At 40.2% G+C, this 20,529-nt stretch overlaps 2 protein-coding genes and 1 pseudogene across 5 annotated transcripts in view; 1 reads left to right on the forward strand and 2 right to left on the reverse strand.

Moving 5' to 3' along the window:
- BEND6 (BEN domain containing 6) overlaps window positions 1-885 on the reverse strand; it is a 44,476-nt gene extending 43,591 nt beyond the window's left edge. For 3 of the 4 annotated variants that reach the window (XM_019624604.1, XM_019624602.1, XM_019624603.1), the window contains exon 1: window positions 280-877. The gene's annotated coding sequence lies outside the window, so the exon portion shown is untranslated. Of the gene's footprint in view, window positions 1-279 lie in introns of all 4 variants that reach the window. The other variant, XM_019624605.1, reaches the window with a different exon arrangement.
- A 16-nt stretch (window positions 886-901) lies between these two features.
- The window catches only part of DST (dystonin), a gene marked incomplete at its 3' end in the record, with an annotated part of 435,221 nt that continues 415,593 nt past the window's right edge, over window positions 902-20,529 (forward strand). Inside the window, exons 1-2 of the mRNA XM_019624589.1 lie at window positions 902-1,328; window positions 1,942-2,003. Coding sequence (XP_019480134.1) covers window positions 1,148-1,328; window positions 1,942-2,003 — 243 coding nt within the window. The remainder of the gene's footprint in view (window positions 1,329-1,941; window positions 2,004-20,529) is intronic.
- On the reverse strand, window positions 13,448-15,138 carry LOC109371846 (nucleophosmin pseudogene; annotated as a pseudogene).

Here is a 20,529-nt window from a genome sequence, read left to right on the forward strand (position 1 = left end):
TCCCTTCAAATGCACCAAATGAGTCAGGTTTTACGGTAAACGCATGGATACAAGAGGATCGAAAGTGCCCATTTCTTGTCTGCGAAATAGCACCAAGTTTAGGGGTGGGAACAGTTCACGTCTGCAGACCCGAGCGTTCTGTTCGGGAGCGCTCCCAGTTTAGAGGGCTTTGGAGACGCGTGGGCCTCCCGTTCCTGGAGGACCCCAATTCCCAGGGAAGGCCCTTCCCGGTGTTCACGCTTCAGCGTGCTAGGTACCCCCCTGCAAGCAATAGCTCACCCGGCTGCATCTTCCAAAGCCCCAACCTCGGGGCGGGGCGCGGGGAGGTGGGAGGTTGGGGGTAGCACCGCCTGGAGGCTCCCTCAGCGCCTTTTCCCCCCTTGGCTCCTTGGCGCCCCCTGACGCCGAGCTCCCCAGCAATTCGGCCAAGGGAAGCTGGATAGGTGGAAGCCCCAAGCGTCGGGGAGCCGAGGCACCGGGTCTGGGAATCCGAGGACAGCACAGACTGGAGGACGGCCCCGCGGGAGGGCGCCGGGCGCTCAAGCCCGAGCGCAGCCCGCGGCCGCCGCAGCCGCAGCCGCCGCAGCCATGTCCGCGCGCCCGCGCTGCCGCAGCCCGGCCGTGATGTCATCAGCCGAGCCCCCGCCGCGGCTCCCCATTCCCGCCCCCCAAGGGACGCCGCGGCCGCAGCCCAGGCGCCGAGTCCCCGCCCCGACCCACGTGCGCCCGTCTTCGGGATGCCGAAGCCGGCGGCGGCCGCAAGACGATGCACAGGGCCCGGGTGGCCGCGGCAGCAGCGCTGCTCCTCCCCGCCCGCCGCCTCGCCGGCTGGGCTGCGCCCGGGGGCTGCGCACGGACGGGGGCGGAGGTGCCTGGGGAGGGAGGGGAGAGGCTCCCCACCGCAAAGTCCCTGCCTCGTCGCCGTCTGCTGAGTCATGGTGAGCGCTCCCCGCAGCCCTGGATCACTTGCATAGCGAGGCTGGCGCGCGGTGCGCAGCCATTGGGCTGGGCGCGGGGCCGCGTGCGCCGGGCATGACGCGCTGAGCCGCGCTCGCCCGTGCCCGCCGCTCCGGCTTGCGCCCCGCGCGGGTGCTTGCTCCGCCGCACTCCAGCCCCGCCGCCCCGCTGCCTCCGCCTCGCCCGCACCATGATCGCCGCGGCGTTCCTGGTCTTACTGAGACCCTACAGCATCCAGTGTGCCCTCTTCCTCTTGTTGCTTCTGCTGGGCACCATCGCCACCATCGTCTTTTTCTGCTGCTGGCATCGCAAGCTCCAGAAAGGGAGGCATCCGATGAAATCGGTCTTTTCGGGTCGTTCAAGGAGCCGAGGTAAGACACGTTGCGATGGGTTTCTTCGCGCTGGGAGGAACATTTAAGTCGATTTGGAGAGTGAAGCGCGGCTCGCTCCTTTCTGCTCTGCTGCCACTGTCTCCCATCAATGCCCACTCCCCAAGCTGAGTATGCGTCTGTATTTGACATCCCTCGCCCCTTTTGCCCTCACCCCCTTCCTCCAGTCTCCCGGGTTGAGATAAACACAGCGATACAGAGAGCTGGGAGGAGAGGAACGGACGCAAATTCTTATTGGCAGTTTGCTAAAGCCCTTAAGCATAATCGGAGCGGTGTCCGGGCTGTGGCAGCCTTCCTTCACTCACCCATTCCTAGAGCTTAGGGGTAAGAAAGTAAGGCATGAAGAGTTTGGGGCTCCCCAACTCCCCTAGAACTTTCCCTGAAACTTCTCCTGGAGAAATCACCTAGAGATCGATGGCCTAGTAACCTCCCAGCCCTACAGAATACCCCCACTGAATTCGAGGCGCCTGGAATGTGCCTTCCCGACCCTTGTCCCTCCCGCCCCCCTTCCCGCCCCCCCCAGGTTAAGTCATCAGTAACGGCAGATGAAGAACAGGGAGTTAAATGAAGTCTCGCTTTTTTCTTTTCTCCCCAGATGCTGTTATGAGATCTCACCACTTTCGTTCTGAGGTAATTTATTTAGCGCGCACGCTCAAGGTCAGAAGAAGTTCTCTTTTCTGAGTACCAGTATTAATCATATGCGTATTAAGAAAACAGTAGGGAATTGAATGGCGAGCATGCTGCCCACAGCCGATCTAATGCCCAGCAGTTTTAGCAAATTTCTTGTGTAGTGGATCCGATGTACAAGAGGTTGGGAAAGACGGCCTCTAAAAGCACTACAGACCTTACTTAGAAAAATAACCCCAGGGGTGGATCTCAGCTTCGTTTACAATCTGTAATTTTCTGATGGAAGCTTTCTGGGTGCTGAATGGAGTTGTTCACTTGGGATATCCAAAGGCAGGGAAGAGCTTTTAGGAAGTTAGAACAGAGCAATTTGTGTTTCATTGATCCATATGCATTTCATTTTAGACTTTCAAGTTTACATTCCTATTCACTTATGAAGCTCCTCACGTTTTTTATTGGGGCCATCTGATGATTTTTGCTGAGTGATGGTGGTGTTGACCTGGCTTTATTTGATCATGTGTGCTAGCCTCTACTCTCAAAATGTGGACCATCCTTCCATGAGCAGGTGGGGCCCTGCAGAGATTGGGTGGGATTACTGTAGGATTAGCTCCATTGAAGATAGAACAAAAGGAAACACAACAAAAACATAATCTCTCCCTGAATCGCATTTCTATATGAGTTTTCAGGCAACCTCACTTAATGTGAAATAATTTTGGGAGAGTTTCACACAGCCAGGCGTGGAGGTTACTGGTACCACTGCTTGTTGTGGTTTACCCATCTTAGCTGACTTTGCAGTTAGATACCCTCCATTTACTTGCCATATACTGGAGAAGTTATTTCACATTTCATTTCACATTAATCAAATGTTTTATTGCACCCTAGATGTTTTATTGGGCTCTGGCTGCTTGAAAGCTTTAACTGCATTATTATAACATCATTACAATGTTGCACAATGAGTGATTCTATTGCATGTATCCCTGGAGGGTGAGAATTCTGAGCTCAATTTAGGATCTTTAAGAGAATAAATTAACCAGTCAGGAAACCAGAGTTTCCATTCCTGGCTTTACACTAACTAACTAGCTGTGTGGTGGTGGAAAACTCTTAACTTCTCAATGCCTCAGTTTCCCCTCTGTATAATAGGAGCAATAAGACCTGGCAGGGATGTAAGGGGAGGTTGATTGCAGGTTTACAAGTAATTATGTAAAAAAAAAAAAAAAAGAATAGAATTTAAAAATGTGTACAAATGAAAGATCTGTTTGCAAAGTTTATTCTTTATTAAATTAATTCAAGTTTATGGGAAACAACTTCGACTGTCTATTATGAAGCAACAGTTTTTGAATATATAATTAATTTAATAAATGTGACAAAAATTAAGTAATGGTCAGGGTGCAAACATCAATATTTAGGATTTTGATTTTTAAAAAGAGATTACCACTCCATACATGTAAATGATAGAACCAGAATAATAATACTGTTATGGATTATTTTATTTACCATTAGGTATTTTAGCTAAAGCACAAACAGAAAAAATGACATAAAACTATGTTTTGTTTAATTATCTCTCAGTTAAGAATTTGTCCTGAGCTTGCATTTGGTTAGGAAAGCTGGGAGCAGTTGTATAAGGCCTTAACTCATTTCACAAGATTCCTGGTACAGTTTGACATCTGTTTGTATTTCACATTTGCCTCATCTGCTAGACTGTGAGCTCCTTGAGGGCAGGGATCATATCTTGTTTAGTGCTGTATCCCCACTGCACGGTTTAGTGGATTCTTTATGAATATTTATTGAAAGAATGAAAAATTCTTCGGTGGGTGCCAGTTCCCATAACTGGGCAAATATTGGGTTGTCGGAAAAGTCATGACGCACTTTTGCAATGAAAAACATAGAAAAAATACGTCATGACTTTTCCAACAACCTAAAATAGCAGTCAGAGTTGGGCAGAAAAGAAAACTGTACATTCTCAGAATTCAATATTTGCTGAATCTCAAGTCTTATTTTATCTCTCTAGGCTTTTAAAATTTGCTCTTAAATTTGTATTAAAAATGTAAGTCACTGATTAGAACAAAATGGATTTAGTTAGAAATTTCTTTTTTCTCAGAAAAAAATCAAATGCAAAATTAATTTAATTTGTTGACTGGCTACTTGTGTTCCTTTTTGTACCAAGTTCCTTGGATAAACTACTCAAAGAATATTAATTTGTAAGTGAAAATCTTGTCTTACATGAGAATGTCATATTTTATCACTCTTTTATATTTATCACAAATAAAACATTTTCCCTTCAGGATAACATAGGGAATTTTTTTTTTTCTATTCCCTTTTTATCAAAATGCCATTTCCTGTAGGATTTTCTCCTTGCAGAATATCTCTGACTTCTTTGGATTCCAGCATATTAAAAAAATTAGAATTTGAGTAGCATGATGGATTATTCTTGTTGTTGCTTTTTCATAGTAGCTGCTACAGAACAACTATCAAAGAAAATGTTTTCATTTTCTGACAAGTCGCAATATTACTGAACTAAGAAGTTAGTGATTTCTTGTTCTTCATTCCAGTCACAGTGAGTAGATAATTCAGCATTTCCATAGTGGTCAAATGAGGGAAATGAGTTTAGGATCCGTTGACTCACTTTGAAATGAGAAAGAGCTTTGGGAAAGCCCTTGAGCACAAGAAGTTCCCTTAGCACTTTGCCGCATTACTTGGCAAAGGCTATTGCTTCTGCTACCCACACACCCAGCAAGGAGTCCAGTTGGACAGGAAATTTCTGGATGTTCCTTCCCAGGTAGAGAAATACTTCTCCAGGGAGGAAAACCATGGCATCAGGATCCAGTTTGCTTTGGGGAAGTTCTGTAGCAGGGAAGAAAGCCACATTTCTCTCATCTGAGGAGCGCCAGCTTTTTCTCTTCACTATGTATATAATAGACACTTTTCTCCAGCTCAGTTTCTTCCTCGTGAAGCTAGAAATAATGTAGATGTTTATAAGATGTTTTGGAGCTGTAACCACCACAAACCCTTTTTATTTTTGCTTACTTGCAAACTTGTCTTTACTAGCTTTTTAATAGTACCCTAAATCTTAATAATTAGCATGTGAGAATGTGAAATTATTAATCCATCCAGCAAAAGCTGAACAGTAATAACCCCAATTCACTGACAGATAAAAGGGCCCAATTAGATAAAGAGAAATATGTGCTTTGTGTATGCAGATAAAGAACTTGTGTGGCTTTGTTTGTTTGTTTGTTTGTTTGTTTCTAAACAGCTAATGAAGTGAAGCGATTTCACACTGATGTAGGACAAGATATAGTCTAGAAACCAAGGGTTCATTCCTAGTGTCTAAGAAGCGTACTTTTCCTGAGGATTTATAATGTTTTATGCTTTGATTTTACATAGTGTTTAACCGTTAACCCTAGATTCCTGTGGTGAAAATCAGGCAGTGACAATCCTGATTTTAAGGAGATTTCAGAAAGTGATATGGGTAATTGAGGTACCATTAGGTTACAAGAAAGAGTCTTGGGAGTACTTCAGTAGACTGAAGACAATTATAATGCCCTTTGAGAATATCCAGAGTGAACAGTGGTTAAGTGATCCCTATTCATCAGCTCAGTGGAATAAGGGAAGCCTTGTTTGATAAAAGGAGGGGAAAGAATGTGCTTTATGTCTATCAGGATTTGAGTAAATATCTTCACTTCCCGTTTTAGGTAAAGGAACCAAAAGAGTTAACTCAAGCGGTTCCTGAAGAGTCGCATAGCAAGATAAGGACTAAGACAAGAACTCCCTGGCTACCTTTTGTCTGCCCTGTGATGTTTAACTGTGTCACTCACAGCTCAGAGAATAATTTGCTTAAATTCTCAATGAAAGAGAGAAGCTAGGTTGAGTGAATTTTTAGCGGACATTTCTTATAAAACGGAATAGGCAAATCCTGTAGGTTTTTTTCAGTGATAATCCATTATCCTAGATGAAAGGATGGTCCACATAAACCCTCTTGGCCTCATTATGTTCCCAGGGCGTCCCTGTAACAAATCATGGAAGAATGGTCAGTAAAATAACCACATTTCACAGCTTCTTATTACATTTGCATCTTTCATTCAGAATTACTTAATTTAATAGATTAGAGAAAATGATAGTTTATTACTTAACTATCTTTTACAATTAGGTTATCTTTTTAAATAAATGCTTTGCCTAGAGTTAAATTCCAGGTCTAAATTAATTTGTACTAATTAAATCAGTTTTAATTTGAACTCTACACATGATATAGTGTTCATTTAGCTTCACCTAATTATTTTCAGAATAAACACATTTATTTTTTCATTATGTATGAAGTATGATGTTAGATACTAGAGCTAACAAAGAGTCTGAGGTATAGCCCTTGCCTTTAACTGTTAGTTCTAGGTCACTCCCAATATCAGTGCTGAAATTTTATAGTTACTGGTTTCTTCTGTTACAGTAACTGAACTGCTGTGCTGTTTCCAACTGTAAATCACAAGTGTGCTGAGAGCATCAGAAACTGAAGTGTACAAGTACAGCCAATACATTTGTAAAAAATTTACCCTGTTCACAGAAGTTTATTACACCAGAGTCAACACTACCGTATAATTCACCCTTACTTTAGCTACATGGCAATGAAACAGAATGCTGGGGAAAAAAAGAAAGGAAAAAAAAAACTACTGTGTTTTTTTTTTTTGTTTTTTTCCCCTCCAAGCATCAGAGCTAATTAAATGCAATCTAGATGAAAGTTGAACAAAAGCTTTTCCAGAGAAGTTTGAATCTTTGTCTAACCTTTAGGTTCAAGAATGACTGTTTTTGAGATTTGGATTACAAAGTAGAACCAGGCTAACAATAACAAGTATTGATTTAATGAAAATAATACAGGAATGAGTTCAAAATCCTGATTTTGGGTTTCAGCTCTGCTATTAACTAACTGTATGATATCGGTCAAGTCTCTTAGTGTCTCTGAGACTGAATACGTGGCGTTCTCACTGGCAACTTCCCCCTTCCAGAAGTAACAGGCCATGTTTCTGCTGTGTGTAAAGCATCATGTTAAAAAGGTATAATGGAAAACATGATTCCTGCTTTTTAGGAGCTTAATGCAGGCAAAGATAATATAATTAGCATAAATACCAAATAACAAAACATACATATATATAGAAAAGGAATGTTGGAGGAGTACTGATGAAATGATTACTTCTAGCTGGGGTGATCAGAGAAGCCTTCCAAAAGGAGGTGACATTTATGTTGAAGCAGGTGGTTGGGTAGTACCTGGCTAGACAGAGAGGAAATGAAAGCAACACCCCCAGGCCAGCAGAAGTGCATGAAAATAGGCAAAGATTTAGGAAGGCACATGCCTGTTTTCAGAGTTCAGACTACACTCATATGATTAGAATGAAGGATGCTTGAGATTGCATAAAGGAATATAGAACTGGACATATAAGTGGGTATCCGCTACAATAAAGGTAACTTTTGTATATTACTTGACAGTTGACAAAAGCCTTTGACATATCATTATTTTATTTGAACGCCTTAGGAGGGCACCTGCTATGAGCCCTAAAGAGAAGCAAAAACTTGCCTTTTGATTTCTTTTCTGGCAACTATAGCAAAACAGCCTGATCACTCTATTTTCAGTGTAAAAGACAATGAACAATTGTGGCCTCTGGTCTAGAGGGCCTGGGAAAATGACTTCCTGTGGGCCTTTCTAGTCACCCTGAAGCTGCGCTTTTGCAGGGTACCATGTTTTTCAGGTCTAATGCACAGGTATCATTGGGTTATATTTTGACTGCAGACACCATATGTTCAGGGATTTGTGACAACCTGCTCATGTGGTCAATATGGCCATTACAAATCCTTATGCAAAGTATAATAAATTTGCAGGTAATTCATTATGAACAAGGTCATTTTTCCCCCCTAATTTTATTGGGGAACAGCCATGGTCATTGGTTACACATTGCTTTCCTGCTACAACGGCATAGTTGACTCTTTTAAGGAGGACGCAGCTCTCAGTGGCCCATGCGGGGATTGAACCAGCAACCTTGGTGTTATCAACACCACGCTCTAACCAACTGAGCTAACCGGTCACCCTTACAAGGCCATTTTTATCAGCTGCAAAGTACATTCCAGTTTTTAAAAGTATTTGGAATGTGTGCATCTGCATTTAAACTTCTTCCTTGAAAGTGCCTTTCCCATAATAATTACTCCCCCCGGAAATCCTCAAGCTTACTTCTGCTTTCACCCTTAGCCAGTGACCTTGTCTCTTAACTCACAGAGAACGTCAGTGCCATAAAGTAATAACACCTTAAACTTCTTGCCCCTACAAACTAAGTGGCATCGTAAACTTTCCTCCCCGTCCAATGGGAAATTCATCTGTCCTCCATACTAATATTGTATGCTTATGTTGCGAATTCCTTTTTTTCCCATCTTTTGGGAGATGTTGTTCCATTAGTCCCCCCCCCCTCCTCTTTTATCTTCTGGCTCCTTTTCCTTGCATATAAACGTCATATATGCTTCCACTTGAAAACAACAATACAAACCTCTCTATACCACCAGCTCTTCTCTTGCCAAGAGAAGTTTCCTGAAAAGTTTCTTTATTTGCCACCTCCTATTCCTCATCTCACATTTCATATTTATTCTTCCACTTAGGATAATCAGACTTCTGCCGCTGCTATTTAAAATCACTCACACTAAGCTCACCAGTGATTTCCAAATTGCTAAATCAAATACAAGTACACCAGTCTTTAACTGAATTGACCTATCTTATATTTGACACTGTTGACCACTGCTTGCTTCTTGAAACTCGTCCAGGTTTATGGACAACACACTCTCTCTTTTTATTTTTTAAAACTTTATTGGGAAACAGTGTTTTTTTTCCAGGACCCATCAGCTCCAAGTCAAGTTGTTGTCTTTCAATCTAGTTGTGGAGGGTACAGCTCACTGGCCCATGTGGGAATTGAACTGGCAACCTTGGTATTTTGAGCCTGTGCTCTAATCACCTGAGCTAACTGGCCACCCCTGGACAGCACTCTCTTAATTCTCGCCCCCCCCCACCCCTTTTTTTCCCTGGCAATGGCTCTCTCTGTTCTGCACTGGATCTTCTTCCTACTTGTATGTTGATATTCTCAAGGTACTACCTTGGGCCTAATTTTTTGTTTAACAGCTTTATTGAGATATAATTCTCACACTATACAGTTCACCCATTTAAAGTGTACAATTCAGTGGTTTTTAGTATATTCACAAGGCTGTGCAACCATCACACAATTTAATTTTAGAACATTTTAATTATCCCCCAAAGAAACCCTGTACCCATTATCAGTCACTCCCCATTCCCGTCCCACCCCTACCCCCAACCCTAAGCAACTGCTAATCTACTTTTTTTGTTTTTTTAGCTGAGCCATCCTGCCACCTGTTGGCAGCTCAGCGGCAGCTCAACTTGGGCTGGGAATCAAACCGCTGTTGCTCAGAGTTCGCACTCTTGAGCGAGCTCTTAACCAACTGAGACACTTGGCCAGCCCCCCACTAATCTACTTTTTGTCTTAATAGATTTACTGGGTCTCATTTTGGCTCACACTGTTCAAACTTGACTTGTGGGATCGCATCATACTTACTGTTTTAGGTTACCCCCATATAATGATTACTCTGAAATCTGTACCTCACATTCAGACTTTATCGTGATCTCCATATATAGAGAGCCAACTGCTTTTTCCTCATTTTCTCATAATGTACCATAGATACCTCTAGCTAAATGCTGAACTCATCAATTCCTCACCATATTTGCCCTCGTTTGGGAGAATGGTACTACCTCCCACCCCCTGCGGTTGCTCGAACTAGAAATCTAAAAGATATGACAGAAAACTTCCTTATCTGTCCTGCCCTATCTGTCTTCTCTTTTAAATATCTCTGGGGTCTGCCTTTTTTACTCCCCCATTGAGGTAATCTTGGCTCAGACCCCACAATAAAACTCCACACGTTTCCTTGCTTCCCTATCCCCAGTGCATATGCACTAATATAATAAGAATCATTCTAAAATACAAGTTAACTATTAAAACTTTTATCAGTCATGGAGACATTTAGATTCAAGTAATTTCAACACAAAATGTGTTATTCATAAATAAGGATTTGTGTTCTCTTATAGCAAGAAGCCCAGAGATGCAGCAGGCTTTGCTTGAGCAGCTCTACCCTGTCATTGCTCGTGTATTTGGGATAACCCTGGTCTTTCCCTCATGGTGGCAGGATGGCTGGCACAGCTCCAGACATGGTCAAATTCAGTCAAGCAAGGAGGGGTAAAAGCGGAGCCAGCCATGAAGGATAATCATAAGAAAATCAAAATCTTTGCCAGAAGCCCTTCCAGTTAGATTTCTTCTTACACTTGACATGTCAGAACTGTGTCACAAGGCCACCTCTCACACCAAGAGAAGCTTGGGCTATGAGCTCTTATTTTTCCTCGCTTTTGCAGTAGAGGTAGGCCAGGAAGAAAGGGTTGGATAAGCCGTTTCTCTTCTGCTTGAAATCTCTCAGTGGTTTCCTACTTCCTTCAAAGTAACTAAGTTCAACCTTCTTAACATAACATCGAAGGGATCCCTATCCTGATGGCTCATAATAGTTCTAGCCTAACCGTTTGTCCATGCTTCTTGTAATTCTCCAAACGGACCGTGACCTTGTAGGGTTATTGTTTTTGTCCATCATATTTCCAATTGAGAAAGCCTCCCTTTCTCTTTCCTCTCTTTGCCCACCCACCCCCAACAAGAACATAAAAAATACTCCTGTTCTTCCTTCAAAACTCAGTTCATAGGTCATCCCCGCCAGGAAACTTTCTTAATTCCCTCCTCAGAGTCATAATTGATTTTTTTTGTTTGTGTTTCCTACATTATTGTATCTTGAAAGTAGTCTAAATCTCTAATTTTTAGCTCAGTGTCTGGCATAGAGTGAAGCTCAGTAAATGTTTGCTAAATGAATGAATATTTGACATTTTCTATAAGTTAGTTTAATTCTCAATTCTCATGGATTCTGTAACTTTCCAAATATTTCTGTTTCCCTGTTTTACTTAAAGGGAAAGGACACAGATGCTTTTCATTTTTTTTGATTTCAGATATACAGTTATGCCATAATTAACACCTGTGTTTACTTTGAAACTACATGGATTCTGGCACTTGTAAAAATGAGTTGAAGATATTCTCTGACATTTTTATTCATTATTGAAGAGATTTTAATACTTTGATGTAAGAGTTTTGAACAAAAGTTTTAATATTTAATGTTTTCATTTCAATTTATAATCCAAAAAATCAATACAAGTATATTCTGAATTCTCTTGTAACCAATTTACCTTATCACCTGTGACCCAGTTCCAGTGCTTGAATTTGTTTTGTGTATAATCACATTGGTGCCAAGTAGTGTTTCTTTAATTCTCATGATCTTAAGAAAAAAGATCAGGGGCAATTTTAATGTACAATTTTTGCATTCGTGCCTGGTGAGGGCCAAATGGTGTGTCTTGCTAATCTTTGTTCAACTAGTTTTGAGAAATGTGGTGGTGAATTTGAATAAAGAGCATCAGAAATGACAGATATCAAGGTAAATAGAAAATACTGTTTTATTCCTCTTAAGTTTTAAAAAATACATATAATTTAAATCACAAATTATAACATTGTCTTATGGAGTTTATAATATATATATCTATATATATCTATATATATCTAGATACACACACACACACACACACACATATACTATAGTACAGAGAAGTACAGGGGGATAAATAAACTCCCTATATGACTGCAAAGTTTCTACATTTTATATGAAGTAGTATATTAACTCTAAGTAGAATGAAAAGTTAAGGATGCATATTTTCATTTCCAGAGCAACCAATAAAAATAATGTATAATAGCTAAACTCAAATTAAATTCTAAAAAATATCCAAATGGTCCAAAGAAGGAAAGAACAAGGGAACAAAGGAACAAAACACCTGTGCAAATCCATGTCTTAGAACTGCTCTAATCCTAAGTCTTACTGAGTTTCTTCCTTTCCACATCAGGACCTCCAGGCCTTGATCTTCAGGTTTTAGCCTGTCCTCACTTTCTGACTTAACTCTTCACTTGCCTTTCTGCTCAGTGTAGACCCTTAACAACTGTACGGAGAAGTTTTCACTGTTATTCTCACTCTGCTCACGCAGTTACTCCCTCTGCCACAGCGACTTTGATAGTTCCCAGACCTGACTCAAGTTCACTGACTCTGTTTCTGTTCTTGTGCTTTGAAGGCTTATCCTTAAATCCCAGACACTTGGTTTGCTGTGTGTTATGCAGCAGCCTGTATCTGTTCCTTTTTAGTGTACTCGTGAGCTTCTGCTTTGTTACAAACCACTTAAAATGTTAACCCTTTAGCTCACAACTCTGGGGATTGGCACTTTGGGCTGTGCCCAGATGGGCAGTGGTTCTGGTCTGAGTCAGGCTTGGCTCATCGCAGCTGGAACTGCCTCCTGTGTCTTTGGTCAGCTTCTGGCTGACTCACGGTTTTCCTCTCCTTGGTCTGTGCCCTTCAGTAAGCCAACCCAGGCTGGTTCACATGTGGTTAGATTCCAATTCACAAAGCAGCAAGAGTGGGAGGCACGAGGCCTCTAAAGGTGTAGGCTCTGAACTCTTCTAATACCTCTGTTCACACACTGGTTTGGAAAAAGCAAGTCTCAGAGACTGGGGACAGTAGAGTCCTGGTGGGAGGAATTGCTATTGTGGCCACTTTTGCAATGTGTCATAATTTTTGTTTCTAGTTTGCGGCTGTCTACTGTCCTCAGAGAACTCATTTTAAGTTTTTTTCTGTTGTTTTCCCTGGGCAGTCTTTGCCAATATCTTAGTTTTCATACATATGGAAATTACTTCCACCTGAAATTTCTAGGCCTAATTTAATTTTTCAACAATTTTTTGAGGTATAATTTCCAGTTTTAGAATAGTTCCCATCACCCCAGATTGATTTCTCATACTTGTTTGCAGTCAAGTCCTGTCTCCACCCCCTTTCCCCTGCAAAACCACTAATCAATTTTCAGTATATATAGATTTGCCTTCTGGACATTGCATGTAAGTGAAATCATAAAATATGTAGTTATTTGCATCCAGCTTCTGTCATGTAGGTTAATGTTTGGAAGTTCATCCATGTTGTCACGTGTATCATGGTATAGCATGTATCAGTATTTTGCTCGTTTTTATTGCTGAATAATATTCCATTCTGTGAGTATACCACGCTTTGCTCATCCATTCACCCGTTGACGGACATTGGCTTTCCACCCCGATTTTTAGCTATTATAAATAATGCTGTTATGAATATTTGCTTAAAATCTTTATGAGGAGATATGTTTTCATTTATCTCGGGCAGATATCCAGAGTAGAATTGCATGCAGCTTGTATTGTAAGTTTATGTTTAATTTTTAAAGAAATTGTCAAACTGTTTTCCCAGAGTGGCTGTCAATTTCACATTCTCACCAGCAATGTGTGAGGGTTCGTTCCAGTTTCTCCTCATCCTTAGCAATACTTGTCTGTCATTTTGATTATAGCTATTGTAGTGGGTCTGCAGTGGTATCTCTTTAGTTTTAATTTGCATTTTCCTAATGACTAAGGATTCTGAGCATTTTTTTTCATGTGCTTATTAGGAGTTCATAGATATTTTTTGGTGAAATGTTCAAATCTTTGCCCATTTTTTTTAGTTTAATTTTATATTTTTACTTTATTAAAATACTGAATTTATTTCACATTTATATTTTTGTCTCCCCACCATTTCCATTTGTCTGACCACCATTACTACTATGCTGTATCATAACATTCTATACATACTTAAAACCAAGGAAAGGATGGAGTCCCATCTTCAAAAGCTAAACAGGCATTTGGACAACAATGGAACCTAGACAACATTTATCAGACACAGTAGGAGAAGTTCTCACTCTGCATTATAAAAAGGACAGCCAGATATCAACTGTTACAGACATGAAATAAGATGGAAAATTTTAACAGTTTAAATTATTTTCTTTCTTTCTTTTTTTTTTTTTTTTAAAGATTTTATTGGGGAATTGGGGAAGGGAAACAGTGTTGGGGAATTGGGGAAGAGGAACAGCCAAGCTGTCCTTCAATCTTAAGTTGTGGAGGGTGCAGCTAGCTCAGCTCCAAGTCCAGTTGCCATCTGGCTCCCATGTGGGAGCTGAACTGGAAACCTTGTTGTTAGGAGCACGTGCTTTCACCAGCTGAGCCATCCTGCTACCTGCTGGCAGCTCAGCGGCAGCTCAGCTCGGGTGCAGCTCACTGGCCCATGTGGAAAGCTAACTGGCGACCCTATTGCTTAGAGCTCATTCTCTTAACCATCTGAGCCACTTGGCCAGCTCTAAATTATTTTCTTAAAAAGCCTTCTACTTCCAGAGATTTTGAGAGTCTCCTGGAGAGTCATTAGGAGCAATTCTTCACATAATTGATGATCTTGGCTTCTACTTTGGGAAGATAACCATCTTTTTCTATACTTGTTTGCATTTTTGTTTTAATATCCTATAGAAACAGCTCAGTTCAGTTCTGTGTTTTAGGAGTGTTTTTCTATTTTTGAAAATTCTTGACCCTTTGATCTTGGTGTTGATGGTTTTGAGTCGTTTTCATTCTTGTTTGACTATGGTGCCTTTTTGGCTGGAGTAGCTCACATTGATTTCTTTATTGGAGCTTTTTCTTTAGCTTCTTCCTCCTAAAAATCATCATCATCCTCATCTTCAGCAGCAGCAAATTTTGCTTTTTTCTGTGAAACTTGCTACCAGTTCCAGGGGCAGATTACTTTCCGGAATACTTAGGAGTTTCACATCCACCTCCTCTTCATCTTCTGACTCTGCATCTTTTTCCACAGCTGCTAAGTGCTGTCCATTAATACGCACAGGCCCTGAGCCACACACAATCATAGATGTTATTTCAAAGCCCCCAAGGGAAACCGTTGGCTTTACAGAGATTTTCAAAGTTTCCAGTGTTACTTTAATTGGACTGCCTTCATAATTCATTGCCTCTGGTTCAACAATGTGCAGTTCATCCATTGCACCAGCCCCTAAACTGACGGTTCTTAAAGATAACTGCTGCTCGTTTTCATCCTTATGCACCTCAAAGTGGTCTTTTTTGTTGGCCTCTGGTTCATAACTGAAAAGTTAGTTTTGGGGCCTCAGGGAGCTCATGTCCAGGTCCACTGACTCTTTCATGGGGTGGTGGCACACTTAGATGGGAGAGGAGGCAGATAGAAATAAACAACTACTGTTCCAGAGAACAGCTGCACAGGACAGAATCACACCAGGGCTAATCTTAGCCCATTTTTAAATTGGGTAATATACCTTCTTAATGAGTTGTAAGAGGTGTTCTTTTTGTTTGGTTTATTTTTTAAATATATATTCTGGAAACAAGTCCTTTAACAGACATATGATTTACAAAGATTTTCTTATAATGTTTTTCTTTTCATTTACTTAATTTTATCTTAAGCGCAAAAGTTTTAAATTTTTATTAAGTCTAGTTTATCTATTATTTTCCTTTATAGATTGTGGTTTTTGGTGTTGTATCCAAGAACTATTGCCTCACCCAAGGTCATGAAAATTTTCCATGTTTTTTCTACAAATTTTATAGTTCTGGTTCTTACGTTTAGTCTATGACTCATTTTGAGTTTTTCTCTATTTTCTGAGTTTGTGAATTATTGGTATTAATTCTATTAAATATTTGATAGAGTTCATCAGTGAAGTCATTTGAGGCTGATGTTTTCTTTGTGGGAATATTTTAAGTTATCAATTTAAAATTTAAGTATTAGATTTCTTTATTTTTTATATGCCTATTCACATTTTCTCTTTCTTCTTGAGTCAGTTTGGCAATTTGTGTTTTTCTAGGCATTTGTTCATTTCATCTAAATTGTCTAATTTGTTGGCCTAATAGTATTCCGATATATTCCTTTTAATTTCTGTATGGTAGGTAATACTTTTGGATTCCTTTTTGTTTATCTAGCTAGAAAGTTGGGGTTCTTGTTACCCTGTTCTGCTGCATACTTCTGTGACTATGTTTGTATCCAGGCTCAAGTGGTAGGAAGAGAGAGACTATAAAGTAATGGGAGTTTGCCCCACTCTCTCTCTTGAAATCAGAGAGGAAGGTTTCCTTCCCAAGAGTTTTGTTTCCTTTTTTACTGGGGCTGCTAATGTCATTGCCTGTGGGATTGCTTGAAGGTTGGGACTTAGAGAACTCAGAGAAGAAATAAATGGGGGATTTCTGCACTCTGAGTCTTAAGAATCCCCTTTTTCACTCCCCAAGCCAGAATAAGGGGGCTTCTGGAGCTTTCACTGCCTGAGCCTCAGTACCCAGCTCTGGGTTTCAGGCTGCACTGCTGTGATGCGTTCAGTCTGGAGGATACTAGAGGTAAAAATGACAAATGTGCCACTGGTTTGGTGATACTTCAGATTCTGGCCTTTTTAAAAACTTCAAGTTCATTGCTACTATTTACTTTTCAGAATCCTCAAATGGCTGCTCAGTGCATTTTGTTCAGTTGTGTGGTAGTATTCAGTGGGAGGCATTTTACTTTATTGCAACTTTATTGTAACAAGAACTATGATCTGTCTTTAATTAGTGTGTTCCCCCCTCTACCTTAAGCCCATTGGTTTTCTCTTTTTACTTATTTACTTTTTGGAAAATCTTGTAGCATTTTGCCATCTAGTAAGATGATGCTGGTAGACATGTTTATTGCTACACACAACTCATGCGATACTGAAGATTCCATTTATTGCATTATTATACAGAACTTTTAGGAATGCACCTCAATACATTTTCATTAAAAAACTTTTTTTTCTTTTCTTTTTGCCCATTCTCATCATTCTCCAGATTTCTGGGTTTCACTCTAACTTCTGAAAACCAAATAGATTGAGATTATAGAACTACCTGCAGATTTTACAGCACATAATATACATTTAATCATATTTGATGTTATTTGCAAAAGAGAGTAGAACTCTCACATTAAGAAGTAGCTCATTAACAAGTTTTAGATAACTAACCGGCCAACTCTGGAGAATCATTAACAAAAATTAAATAAGTAAATTCCTGCCACTACCCACTCTGCATGAAGGAGGCACCAGGCATTTTCAAACATTTCAGACAGATTTAGGGTGTCACTACCTCTTATTTTGGAGGGCACTGTAGGGTATCTGAAAGGAATCACAATTGTGTTTGGTGAAATTTTCTAGCTTTTAAAAAGTGAAACAGTGTAATAGAAATTTGCAGGACAAATTTAAAATTATTTTAAATTAAATAATGACGAGGTCTAATTCCTACTGTTCTAAAGCCTTCTTGTAGGTTCTTCGCCTTTGGGGAGCATTCTGAGAATCTGATGAAAGCTATGGTCTACATCTCTAGAAAAATTAGAGATACATAGGATGTATACTTTTGCATATCCTGTAAGTGTCCGCAGGGGCCCCTTAATGCTCATCTGTGAATTTCTAGGGCGGAGATAGACTCCAGTTAAGCATCCCTGCAGTGAAATGATCAGATATCTTTGTCCAGTAGGATTGAGATCATTTTTGAAAATCTCTACCAGGTGATTTGTCTCGGGTCATGCCTTTGGCAGGGCAGGTTGAGCTTTAGTTCTTCCCATGGGTCAGGTCTGTGATGTTGTAGATAATATTCTCTAAATTACCTGTGATACTTGCAGGTATAGTAACTCACAAAGCTGTCCCCGATCCACAGTCTACAACTTGAAATTCCAGCTCCAATCTTTTTCCTGTAACATAGAAGTAGGAAGCTGATGTGCTCCAAGTTCATTTGTTTCACAGTGAAGAAGTGCATCTTCAGGAATACATGGGGCTACAGAAACTCCCTGGGGAGATGTTTCTCAGCCTCTCGTAACCTTGCAGCAGTGATAGGTCTTGTAAGAAGCCGAATGGTAAAGTGGAGAGGATCCTGACCAAGCGGAATGGTATGGTGGAGAGGATCTTTCTTATGTGTTAAAAGACCTGAGGCCTAGCCTTGTTCCTTAGCTTACTGTGGGTAAGTCATTTAATATTCCCAAAGTTTATTTTTTCTTTTGGTAAACAAGTAATAGCAATATCGGTTATATCTTTATACAGGTCATTGTGAGCATCAGTGAAAATAATATATGTATGTGATCTTTAAAAATATGTAAGCCTATTGAGTTGAAAGATAAAGGGACACGTAGCATAATAGCTATGACAGAATGGAACCTTCATTCATTCACCATGCATTTATTCATTAGTAAATACCTGACATGCACAGGGCATCTAATTTCCCTATGCTTTTAGTTGGAAATATGGCCCTTCTATCTCTCAAATGCTTTTTCGAATCTCCTCATCTTGTACAGAAAACAAAATAAAAGGAAGCGTAGTGATACAGAATGAGAAAGTCACATAACTTGCGTACGATTTAAGTTGGAAAAAATCAGTATAATGGGGTAGTTTATCTTAGCTCTTAAAATGATAGTCAAAGGAAGATGGATGATTCAGGCCCTTCTGAAAATAGTGATATCTCATCCTGCCCCACATCCTGTCCTGGAGATGACCTAGTTATGGAGAAGTGATAATAGCTGCCATTTTCTCAGAGCTTTCCTATCTTTACATATGTCCTATCTCATTTAATCATCACTTGCCCAAGGTCGCATGGTTCCCAGAGCTGAAATTTCAACCCTGGTCCTTTCACCTGCACAGTCCATGCTCCTAGCTACCTAGAAGCAGAGAAGTGGGGCTGAATTACAATGAGCTGAACTGGCATTTGCCTTTTCTAAAGTTCATAGGGATCAGTGTTAATTTACATTCTTTAACCTTGAATGCTTAGAATAACCTTTGAGCTTGCTTTTCAGGACTTAGAGATCGTGATAATTGCCACCTGAAAGCGGGGTAGGGACTCAGATGGAATCAAGTTTTAGCTTGAAGAAATAAGGTTCTCTGAGCTGCACTTTTTAATATTTGAAATCCTTAAAGAAATGAATTTCCATTATTTAATCTATTTTCTGAGAGTTCCTTTTTCAAGCATATTGGATTTTACATTTGTGAGTTATTAGAAAATATGAAGCAGTATGATTATTGTAACATGTAAATACACTGCATTGTCTTCATTGTTATTAGAAAGAAAAATGTGCTGGTGTTTTCCACAGATGTGGTGTGTTTGTGAGGCCGAATTCCTTCTCCGTCTGTTGTTTTTGCCTAAGCTTCTGTCTGCTGGTTACATTACCTACCGATGTGGTGGAACAGAAGAAGCCAAAGGCTCAATTTCAAATAACATTCCTGGTTGTTTAGACTCTCTTAAAATATTTAGAATACATAGCTGTATGTCTGAATTATATGCTGTACTGGGTGGGAGGTAAAATTGGGAAATTTTGGTTGACTACGGCTATATGCAATTTCTCTAGAAACCTCCAGAAAATAATGGACTCAAGCATGCCTTGAGCTGTTCTCTGAGAAACTATGGCAACGGGCCTTTTAATTAAAGCTGAAGTAGTGTGTGTATTTTAGAAAAACAGAGATACTGCCAAATGATAAAGAGAGTATATGGGAATAATCTAGAAAACTAAAAAAAAACATTTTTAGATATCTGTGGTAATTTTATTATCTATATTGTTCAAAGAAACAGGAAACTTTTAATGAATATCAATATTTGGCTTTGTAATATAATATTTTTTAAAGAAAATATAGTTTCCTAATTATGTTTTTTTTTCAGGTTAGTATTTAAATTAATTTATGTTTCCTGAGTACACATTACCTGATAGTTGGAAAGACCACCCAAGAGGCATACTTAATTGCTGAGGGCAGCCAACCTTGGATAGTCACAAAATGGGTGATCTTTCCATTTGATGATGGACACCATGTTATATGACCCAGTAAAATGCACTGGTTGGCTGATGATCAACAAATTAGTAAACTTGAGCGGAAATATTTACAGTCAGTATGCTAGAATGTATAAACTCAGAGCATGCCAAAAAATAATTGAAACAAAACAAAACAAAACAAAAACAATGGAAAAGTAAGAGTTGCCATTTTTCTTGAATCAATATATATATATATGTTATGCTAACAAGCCCAATGATGGAGAGATTTTATCACTCCCTCTGCCAAGGGAGAATTTGAGTTTATGCCTATTGTTTTAGCATCCTGTCTGATTAGTGCGTCCATTCACTCTTAAAAATGTACCCGTTTGGAGGATAAATGGTAGGGGCAAAAGCTGGAAAGAAAAATAGCATCTAATGAAATAAAACGTAATAGTGACAAATGTAAAGCTCATAATCCAGGAACCAGGTAGGAACTAGCTCTTACAATAGTCTGTTATCCGGTCTCCCTGGCTCTGGCTCCCAGGTCACCTTTATTATACTGTTGGCAGAGTTAGCTGTCTATAATCAGATCTGATCTTCCACTCCTTTTGCTTAATGGCTTCCACGTGCTTACAGGATTAGTACACCCTTTCTCAGTCTCAGCTCCAACCTACCTCTTATGCATACATTATTCAAACAAGGCCAAGCTGCTCCTGTTCACTGCCCTGTCTGTGTTTTCACACTAATGCCAGTGCTGGAATTCCTCTACTTGTGTGTGTGTGTGTGTGTGTGTGTGTGTGTGTGTGTGTGTGTG

Source organism: Hipposideros armiger, unplaced genomic scaffold, assembly GCF_001890085.2.
Source record: "Hipposideros armiger isolate ML-2016 unplaced genomic scaffold, ASM189008v1 scaffold_595, whole genome shotgun sequence".
NCBI classification, from domain to species: domain Eukaryota; kingdom Metazoa; phylum Chordata; class Mammalia; order Chiroptera; family Hipposideridae; genus Hipposideros; species Hipposideros armiger.